Here is a 10,710-nt window from a genome sequence, read left to right as displayed (position 1 = left end):
TTCAACCTGCACATTTGAAAATAACATGCAGGGCTGAGTATTTGATATACTCAGTGGGCACATTGCCAAAAATGGTTTTATCTTTAATTGTCAATGCCAGAGTTGAGTGATCACGGGGTTTTACTTAAAAAGACCCGAGTCACTAAAATACTTTTCCTTTAGTAAAGATTTGATTGCGCAATCACATAACATAGATATACCATATCTGAAACTGATGTGAACCGGGAATGTGGCCACATTCCACGACGGTCACTGGACCGGCCAACCCCTTTTGTTAGCTCACGGTCCCCTTATGTGTACACTAGTCCGAGTAGGGTTTGCGGCCCTACTGGGACCCGAATTCGATTTAACTTGATTTGGCATAGCCAAGCAGATAGGTAATCATAAAACAAAACATGGCATGACAACATACTTGAGCAAAGATTCACATTTTCATACTGAAATCACATTTTGAAAGAAATGCCCACCTCAAAAGCTAAAGCTCTTTCCGTAATTTCCTTAACTTGGCCTTAGATGACGTTCGTAGACGCCCCTTTAGGAAATAGCATAATATTTAATTAGACTTTGATAAATCAATTAAGCTTAAACGTGGATGCATCCTAAGTGCGTGATCATTTTATTCCTTTTCCTTAATTCATAAAAAAGAGTCCCTGAGTACTAAAATAGACTCGAGGTCTTTTCATCATTTCGCACCATAAATTACTCGAGCGCTAATACTAAAGTCTGGGAATTAAATTTATCATCGTGAAAAAAATTTAGCGGACCATTACTTAACCTCAATTATTTGATTTAGCAACATAGGTGGGCTCATGATTTAATTAGGCTAGAGCAAACTCCCATTTTATTTTAATTATTAGCCCAACTCCTTAGATTATTTAAAGAATTGGTCCATTAATTAACAAAACCTTAGCCCATGCATTTAATTTATAGAGGCCCAAAAGAAGAAAAGGAGAGGCCCAAATGAAAGAGGCCCAATTTCTTCCTCCCTCAAAACTATCGGCCTCTCTCTCTCAAAACACAAAATCCCCAAAATCAAAATCAAAAACCCCAATTCCTAATCCTTGCTTTGGAGAGGAACGACGGCGCATCTCCCCCCCCTTCGTCGCCGGCTCCAGCTCTGGATCGACGGCGCGCCTGTGTCGCCGTTATCGCGCGGCGAGCTCCGCCGTCGCCGCTGCTCCAACTCTCTCTCTCCTTCTTCCCTTCTAATCTCTCCCTCCTTCGGCTGCTACGCCGCGCCTCTGAAATTCCCCTCTCCGCTCATCCTTTGCTCGTTCTCGGCGATTCAGCGCCGTCGCCGACGTCTCCGGCTGAGGTAGACGCGGCTTGGCCCGCCTTGAAGACCAGCCCGCCGTCGCCTCATCTTTATTAGCGGAGTCGCCGACAGGAAGGAGGCATCGCCTCTCTTTCTCCCTGCCTCCGGCGTTCTCCTGGCTCCCTCCGGCGAATTCTCTACCGCCGTCATCGCAGCTCGCCGTCCGGCAGCTCTCCCATCACTCCTTGCTCCAAAGCTAAGTTTTTTTCCTCTCATTTATTTCCTTGTAACAATACTATGTTTCAAAGATGAAGTCTTAGTGTATCTTACTGTGTGATGTTGAAACCATCTTGGGTAGTAATTTAATTGGGGAAAACTTTGATATCAAAACTTGTACATGAGGCCTACTGTGTTGGTTTGTATTCTTACTCAAAGTATGGGTTCTATCAGTCGATATTGCTAAGTTCACATTGGATTTTTGAGCACCTATAGTTCTAAGTTCTTGATTATCTATGATTGGCTATCATGATGCATTGGTGAGGGTGGGCTATGGAATACCTCTCCTTTGCGATTCTCGTTTTACGGCTGCTTCTCCGTGTTGCCGCTGCCCCTCCTCGCCTTCTTGCTCCTCCCGATTCCTTGCTGCACTCCTTGATTGTGAGTGAATTTGTGGTTTCTGGGGAGGGAGTCAGGGGCGGTTTATGGTGGTTTATATAGGCGAAGTGTGGTGTACTCGTGAGGCCTTAAATGGCTGTCAAAGCTCTTTGTTTTCATGCTGCAGATGGCACCTTTAGTTTACTTCCTTTGTCTCTTTCTTGAAACATAAGTACTACCTTCATTAGGTTACTTTGTTTGATGTGCAGGGGAAGCAGGTGGCTGTTCGGTTTGGGCTGATTTGGCGCAGCTGGAGGGACACGTTTTGGGCTAGCTGATCAGCAAGGTATCGGTCAAAGGATAGGTTGCCACTCCAAAAGAGGCAAGTCTCAAATTCTTGGCAGCAATGAGAGGTAAATTCTAAATGTTTTATCTCAGTTGTCCCTTCATTCATTTATTACTTAGTACACAGGTTTGCAGCCTTGTACTCCTAAGTTTTAAGAATTTTTGTTTTCACATACAGCTCTCGGTTTGGTGCATTGGCTGTGTAGGAGTGTACCTCCCATTTTGGGATCATTTAGACCTCCTTTGGTAAAGAAAGGATGCCTCCTTCCTTGTTTGGTTTGATGTTGGGAAAAGTAATCTAAAATATTTATTAGTTTTGTAGGTTCTTGCAGGTTTAATGGCAGATAAAGGAAAAGGGTTTTTTTAAAAAAAAATTGGGGATGTGGCCTGGGATCGAGACGAGGCAGTCGGGCTGGCTGCACGGGCCTTCGGGCTGCCCTCTAAGTCTTTGGGCCGAAAGAAATCTCGTGTTCGAGAGTCGAGGCCCAACTCTTTGTATATTTGTATTCTTAAATTCTTTTTTTTTTTTTGTCAACACATGTGTAAATCATTTTTATTTCTTGACGTTTATTGTATTTCACACGTATATACGAAAATCTGTTTTAGTTTGATCGACACTCTTCAAATTAGCAACCAAGCAAGACCATCGACTAATATTTCTGATTTGAAAACAACAAACATTTCTCTAGGTTGACATTAGTCTTAAAGAAAAGGTAACAAAGAGCGGGTATTACAAGGTATCTTGGTTTAAGAATTTTACTTGTTCTTCTTCTACCTTTTTCTTTTCTTCTTCTCACCGATTAAACGGTCTTCTTGAACCCTCATGCATCCTAGTTGAGTGAAAGTGGGATATAAAGGGATGTGGAATTGTGTGTGTGAGTGTGCGCGTGCGTGTGTGTGTGCATGCGTGTGTGTGCGTGCGTGTGTGTGTGTGCGTGTCGTGTGGTGTGTGTGTGAGATGTGTGGTGTGGAGTGTGTTTGATGATTAAATAATCTTGTGAGATAAAGATGATCTTGATTAATTAGTAGTGATAAGATAAATCGTGGGAAGAGGGAGAAGTAACGAGACATGCATGAGTAAGAGTAGTATTGAACCTAATTTGCGATATGTGCCTATGTGTTTTTAAAAGGTGAAACTTTGGTTGCGAAGCCGGATAACGGAAAAGCGAAACTACTTGATAACTAAGCAATCGAGGTGGGCTTTACTCTAAAAACTCTCTTTTAGTTTTATAAAATATTGTACGGTGTTATAAGGGTGGTTTAACTGTTATGCCATGCCTATGTTTGTTTAAGTGCGATTGTTGGATATGTTATACGAATTCGGGTCTGAGTACGGGCCGCAAACCCTACCAGGCTGTGTACACGAGGGGATCGTGAGCCGTCCTTGCTAGTCGGCCGGTCTCGTGGGCGAAAAGTGTGGCCACACTTTCGTCGCACATGGATATGATTGTGATTGTGGAATTTGATGAGAAAATGGGAGGTATTTGACTGGCCAGTCTATGAAAATATATTTTGTGATACTCGTGATATTTCTTTTATAACTGCTTAAAACTCGAGTTCACTTGGTAAGGGTGGCATAACTTATAAAATGTTTTGGCAATGAGCTCACTGAGTATTTCAAAATACTCAGCCCTGCATGTGTTTTCCTTATGTGCAGGTTGAATGACGACGAGCGGTGGCGGGTGTTGAGCATGATAATTAATTAAGATGGATGTTATGAACTTCAAGCGTAGTTGTGTCCCCATACATAGCTATACTTTCTCTTGGTCGTTTTCCGCTGATGATTTTTGATATACTCTAGAGTTTCTTCTTTTGGATTATTTGCATCTTGCCTTCGGTTTGAGGCCTTAGTATTTCTTGTGATTTTGTCTTGGATACCATGTCGTACACTTAAGACCTTTTGATCGTATTTATGATATTTTCCTTTTCTTCCTTTCAAATCTCTAGGTCAAGCCTTTACTATTAATTACTCTGATATTTCTCTCTAGTTCTCTGCCAATAAATATACCCATCTTGGGCTTTTTTACTAAAGGTATGTCTGCTAATAGTTCTACCCATTGGGCGTTTTTTACTTTGCTTTTTGTGATTTTTTATGTAGTTTTACTTTAAATGGATGTATGCTGTTGATTTATCAGTTAGTTAATTTGCATGCTACTATAAGGATGGAAAAATGATACTTTGCGCTAAGGCCATGTTTGGTTGCCATGATTCTAGCGGAGAAAGTAATTTAATTCTCGAATTTTTAAATTCCAATGTTTGTTTGATATTTATTGAAATTAGGAAAGTAATCAAAACCTTAAAGATGAGGAAAGTTGGGCAAAATAATAGGATTCTGATTTTTAGGATTTTGATTATTTTCCTAATTTCATTAAAAATCAAATAAACATTGAAATTTAAAAATTGGAAAATTAAATTACTTTCCCTGTCAGAATCCTGACAACCAAACATAGATAGATTCAGACTTGTATGTTAAAAAAGGTTAAAGACCAACTAGTCAAGTATTGTCTGTGCCACCATCGGCAGGCCCGGTCCAGCGTAATGACGCGGCCCTCACTTTCGTGGCATAGATGTGTGAAATTTGGTAGTGTATATGAATAATGGCGTAAAAACGCATTTGTGTGAGGACGTAGACGACTAATTGTTGTCTTTTGAGGCTAAGAAACTAAAAATAAGAAATAAAATTTGGCTAAGAAATGTTTCTTACTAACTTTGTTTTGAAATATGGAGAACAAACTAGAAATGACTTATATTGTTTTTATGATTTTATAGGCAATTAACCCGAAGAAGAATGGAAGGAGATGCTGCGGCCGCTGTCCTTCAAGTTCTAGTTCAAAACCTCATCGACCACTCCATGAAAGAGTTCTCACTTGTCCGAGGCCTCAAAAAAGAAGCAGAAAAGTTAACTGAAAGTCTGGACACAATCAAGAAATTCTTGAACGATGCAGAGATGCGTACTATTCCCGGTGAGGCTGTCAAAAGCTGGCTCAAGATGCTTGAAAACGCGGCATTTTATGCTGACAATGTTTTGGATGAGTTCAGCTATCATCAGCTCTGCAAACAAATCAAGCCCATCAAACCGATGAAACAAAAGGTACTTTCATGCTTCTCATCATGTGTTAATCTTTCACATTCCCGAAGTATGGCTATTAGAATCCAAGAAATCAATGAGAAATTGAAGTCCATTAACAACGAGGCTACCGACCTTGGCCTCAAGGAGACGCTTGCCACCAATGTGTCACATTTGCCTGATGCTACTTTTGAAACTGACTCATTCACTCTTGTTCCAATTTTTATTGGACGAGATAAGGAGGTGTCAGATATAGTTGAGATGCTTACCGCTTGTATCACATCTGACGAACGTGTTTGCATCATTTCCATTGTGGGAATGGGAGGATCAGGGAAGACAACTTTGACTAGGAAAGTCTTTCATCTTCTAAAAGAAAAAAAAGTGTTTGGATCACATATTTGGGTGCATGTTTCTCAAATTTTTGATCCAGTTCTTCTTCTCAAGAAAATTCTCAAAGAGTTGACTTCTTCTGATCAAGTTGAAGTAGAGAGTAGGCAAGGAATTCTCAACAAGATTCAAGAAGCTTTGAAAGATAAGTCTTATCTTCTTATTCTTGATGATGTTTGGAATGAAGATCGTCCCACATGGGATGGTTTTATCCAGTCCTTGTTGGGCGTCAGTTCTAATAAGGGAAATGCCATTGTTGTTACCACTAGAAAAGCGAAGGTGCCTACAACTGTGAGTGCAATTCATACACATGAGCTTGAAGGATTATCAAAGGAAGATTGTTGGTCAATAATCAAAGAAAGAACCTTTGGAAAAGAGAAAGTTCCTTTAGGATTTGAGGCCATCGGGATTGAAATTGCTGAAAAATGTCAAGGTTTGCCATTAGCTGCCAGCGTAGTCAGTGGAATACTACGCGATAAAAAATCTGATGAAGAATGGCACTCGATCAAAGAGAATTGGCTTTCAAGCGATGAAGGAGGTTATATCACAAAGATATTGAAGTTGAGCTTTGATAATTTGTCTCTACCATCACTCAAGAAGTGTTTTGCATATTGTTCGATTTTTCCGAAAGGTCATAGAATCAAAAGGAGGGAATTGATTGAGTATTGGATGGGAGAAGGATTTCTTGTAGCTTATGAAAGCAATGGCATGGAATCTGTGGGAGACAAATATATCAATGTTCTTATACACAACTCATTACTGCAAATTGTAGAAAGAGATGATTATGGAAATGTGGAAAGTTGTGTGATGCACGATCTTGTGCATGATCTTGCATTTTCTGTTTTAGCCGGTTCTCATAATGCAGATGGCATATCCCCAGTTCGATACATGCTTTTCGAAGAAAAATCAATTGATGTTCTAAAACAAAATGCAAAATATTTGCGGACTCTATTATCCATGGATCATAGCAGCATGTTCTCAGACTTTGAAAGTCTTCGTGTTTTGACTTTGGGAAGTGGTACAGTTGAGGAGTTGCCAAGTTCAATCATGAAGTTGATTCATTTGAGAGTTCTTGATATTAACAGATCAAGCATTGAACATCTTCCTGATTGGATTGGTAAACTGGTTCACTTGCAAACATTGAGAGCAGATGTATATGGTTTAAAACAACTTCCAAGTACTTTGAAGTACCTGACTAACTTAAGGCATCTTTATATAAGGCGATATGTACAGTTGCCTGCCGGGATTGGGAAATTAACTTCTCTCCAAACACTGGAGTATTTTAATGTTGGTGACAAAGATGGATGGAAAATCGAAGAGCTTGGAAGTTTGAATGGTCTCAGAGGAAAACTGGTAATTTCAAAGCTTGAAAGGGTTGAAAACAAGGAAGAGGCAAAGAAAGCAAGTCTATCTGCAAAGTCAAAATTATTGGAGTTGTGTTTGACATGGGATGAAGATAGAGAAGGTGAAATTACAAGTGATGAGAATGTGTTGGAAGGGCTTCAACCTCACACAAATTTGAAGAAGTTAGAGATTGAAGGATACAAGGGAAAACGATTTCCATTATGGACTCGAAAGATGGAAGTTGAAAAAGTGGGTGAAATCTCTTGTGTACCACTTAACAATTTGACTGAGATATATCTCGTACGCTGCTATAAATGTGAAGAAATCCCAATGTTTGGGCAGTTGCCAAATCTCGTGACGCTTTGGTTGGAAGAATGGTTTAATTTGAAGTCAATAAGTTCTTCATTCTATGGATTAGAGAAAGGGGAGACACGTATTGTTTTTCCAGCTCTCAAAATACTCGTATTGGCGTTTATGAATGAGCTAACAGAGTGGGCAGAAGTAGAATCAAGTGACGTCAAGGTATTTCCTCAGCTCCAACGCTTGAAGATAGAGGAGTGCCCCAAATTGAAAGGATTTCCACGTGAAATGATAGGATCCTCGCTCGAGAATCTGGTGTTGGACAGTATGAGTAGCCTAGAGAATCTACCTGGAATAATTGATTGCCTCAGTTTGATGAAGTTGAAGATAAAGACGTGTTCAAATTTGAAGGAGTTGATTATAAAGGAGTGTCCAAATTTGAAGGAGTTGAATATAAAGAAGTGTCAAAATTTGAAGGAGTTTATTATAAAGGAGTGTCCAAATTTGAAGGAGTTGAATATAAAGAAGTGTCAAAATTTGAAGGAGTTGATTATAAAGGAGGAGTGTCCAAATTTGAAGGAATTGATTATAAATGAGTGTCAAAATTTGAAGGAGTTGATTATAAAGGGATGTCCAAATTTGATTGTGTTGATTATAAGTGTTTGTCCAAATTTGAAGGAGTTGATTACAAAGGAGTGTCCAAATTTGAAGGGGTTATATATATATGAGTGTCCAGATCTGAAGGAGTTGATTATAAAGGAGTGCCTTGAAAGCTTGAATATTGTGGGATGCAATGCTTTGCAGTATTTTCCATGTGAAATGATAGGAACATCCATTGAGAGACTGGAATTGGAGAAAATAGGTAGCCTCAAGAATCTACCTGAAATAATTGAGTGCCTCCGAAAATCGCCCCATCTAACACATTTGATAATTAGGGGTGCTCCTCAATTCATGCCCACTTGTTTAGTTGATATCCTACCTTGTTTTAATAGCTTGGAATGGTTGGAATTAGATGCAAGTATGGGGGGATCAATTGAGAGTGTTGATGCCTTATTGCAAGCATGCAGAAGAAGCTCTCACTCACTTCAACATTTAGAATTCAAGGGGATCAAAGGTAGTAGTTGGGTAAATCTGGTAGAATCACTTCAACATCTCACTGCTCTTAATTACTTGTACTTGGAGACTATTGGAATGGAAAGCTTACCTCAATGGTTAAAGAGTATGAATGCAAGGCGTCGCTCAGATTACAACAGTTATATCCACATTAATGGAGAACGAATCTGTGAGTATGAATTATCTTTGCATTCTTGTTTGTTTTTATAGAAACAATATTACAGTATATGTGAGACTACATCTGTCAAAATTCTAATTTTCAGAAATTCACTTACTCCCTTTGTGTTGTTTAGATTTAGATGATACTAAATATCCAATATTATCTACTACAGCTTTATACCCATCCTTTAAATTTTTGATTTAACTGCCTTCTTTTTTTGCAATTTCATCTCATTAGTATCATCTGTTGTATTTTACAGATATGCCGTTGACAGAACTACTTACATTGCTGAATTCGGGTAACCCTACTGGTGCGTATTTACTATTCTTTTTATATTAAAGGTGTATTTTCTTTTATTTTAATTGATGGATGATATATAATTCACATGTTTCAGTCTTCAAATATTCCGTAAGGTGGGTAATTCTTCTCAACTCTTTTGCCCACCTTTTGACTCAAATTTATAATAATAAAAAAAAAAAAAAAAACAAATGGTCTGATGCTCTTTTGTGATTTGTGGTAGATGCTAGTTTAGGATAAGAATTTTGGATGCAAATGCTTGGTCCAAATATTTAATTAGGACTCATTTGGCTGGCAATGATCTTTAGGATTTTGATTATGAAGAAACAAAACAAAATATGCAGGTTTTTTAGTGTTCTGGTTGGAAACAATGTAAGAATTAAAATTTTATGTTGAATTCTAATAGATATGAACTTGTAGTGTTTCGAGTTAATTGCAACTAGTTTGGAGCTTTTCCTTTTTAGTAGATCATCTTGCAAAACTAAGTTGCACACACTTTTTCCAAAATGGTTTTAATTGAACGCTACTTTTCTTATATTTTTTATTCTCTCTGTTCTCTATGGTTTGTGATAGATGCTACTTTTAGATAATAATTTTGTATGTAAATTCTTGGTCCAAATATCATCAATGACTCATTTGGCTGGCAATGATCTTTAGGATTGTGATTAGGAGGAAATAAAAATGCAGATCTTTTGTGCTGTGATTGGAATGGCCAAAAAAAATGTTAGAATTCAAATTTAAGTTAAAGTCAAATAGATATGAACTTGTAATGTTTCGATTTAATTGCATCAACTAATTTGGAGCTAATCATTTTTTAGTAGATCAACTTGCAAGACTAAGTTGCACACAATTATCGCAAAATGGTTAATTGAAAGCTACGTACTTTTCCTCTCAACGAGATTATATTTATAATACACAATGTTTCCGTGATGAAGCTGAAGTAGAAGAAGTTGAAGAAGAAGCTGAAGTTGAAGCTAAAGATGAAGAAGCTGGAGAAGCAGCTGAAGCTAAAGAAGAAGAAAGTAAAAGGGGAAATGATTTGTGTTTGAGTTTGAGATGCTTCCAAAGAGCGAGGAGGTGAAGAAGGAACTATTGTCCAATGCACATTTCTTCAAATTCACACCGGTAAGATTCAGCGTCACCAACAATTATTTCCATATTTTAATGATTGTAGAGAATGTGGATATATTCAATTGGTTTGAGACATCATCTACAATTCTATAGTTTCTCTACCTCTTCACATTGTAAATGACAAATTAAAATTTCTCTATAGGTTTGACTGAAGAAGGTGGAGCAGAGATTTGTGTTAGAGCAGTGTCGTATTTGCATACCAAGAAAGTTTGACGGCTGTACTCTTTTTATCCCTGGTGTTATTGCATGACAGTTTGGATTGATTTTGTTGTGTTTTATCGAACAAGATCCTATGTTTCTGTAGTTATGTCTTGGTCTTCTGTCTGACTATTAGATTATTGTCGCTTATATTTGGTGATGGATTCATGGTTTTCATTTCTGGTGTGCATGCCTGACAGTGACACTTTTTATTGGAGTAACCAGCGGCACTGGTCAGCAACAGTGTCGCTCTTGTTTTCTTTTAATTTCATTCTTTATCAATTCTCTTCCTCTACTTCTGAATGAGTTGTGAAAACGTGGATATAAACTGTATTATGGACTATAGATTATAGATGTTGGGTAATCTCAAACTCAAACACGATAATTTTCAATCTCAAACTTGAACCTCACTGTGTTTTCTCCGTCCGTAGCTTTCACTGTGATCATCGCAGCATGATACGGTATATTCCCTAGAATTATCCCCATATCTATTACTATCTCCGTCCCCCAAAATTTGCT

General features: G+C 38.3%; 1 protein-coding gene and 1 long non-coding RNA gene across 2 annotated transcripts; both read left to right on the top strand.

Moving 5' to 3' along the window:
• The first annotated feature begins 1,007 nt into the window (after positions 1–1,007).
• On the top strand, positions 1,008–2,776 carry LOC148931285 (uncharacterized). Its single transcript, XR_016135386.1, has 3 exons — positions 1,008–2,262; positions 2,373–2,440; positions 2,517–2,776. It is a non-coding gene; the product is annotated as an uncharacterized LOC148931285 (long non-coding RNA).
• A 2,520-nt stretch (positions 2,777–5,296) lies between these two features.
• LOC148931284 (putative disease resistance protein RGA4) lies at positions 5,297–10,370 on the top strand. The gene is made up of 4 exons (XM_089063409.1): positions 5,297–8,574; positions 8,825–8,875; positions 9,798–9,987; positions 10,136–10,370. The coding sequence occupies exons 1-3, from the start codon at positions 5,334–5,336 to the stop codon at positions 9,941–9,943; spliced, it is 3,438 nt and encodes a 1,145-aa protein (XP_088919535.1). The 5' UTR covers positions 5,297–5,333; the 3' UTR covers positions 9,944–9,987; positions 10,136–10,370.
• The last annotated feature ends 340 nt before the right edge of the window (positions 10,371–10,710 follow it).

Source organism: Salvia hispanica, chromosome 2 (genome assembly GCF_029641045.1).
Source record: "Salvia hispanica isolate PSC_SH4W2 chromosome 2, Shi_PSC_v1, whole genome shotgun sequence".
Lineage (NCBI taxonomy): Eukaryota > Viridiplantae > Streptophyta > Magnoliopsida > Lamiales > Lamiaceae > Salvia > Salvia hispanica.
This window is presented reverse-complemented; position numbering and strand designations above follow the sequence as displayed.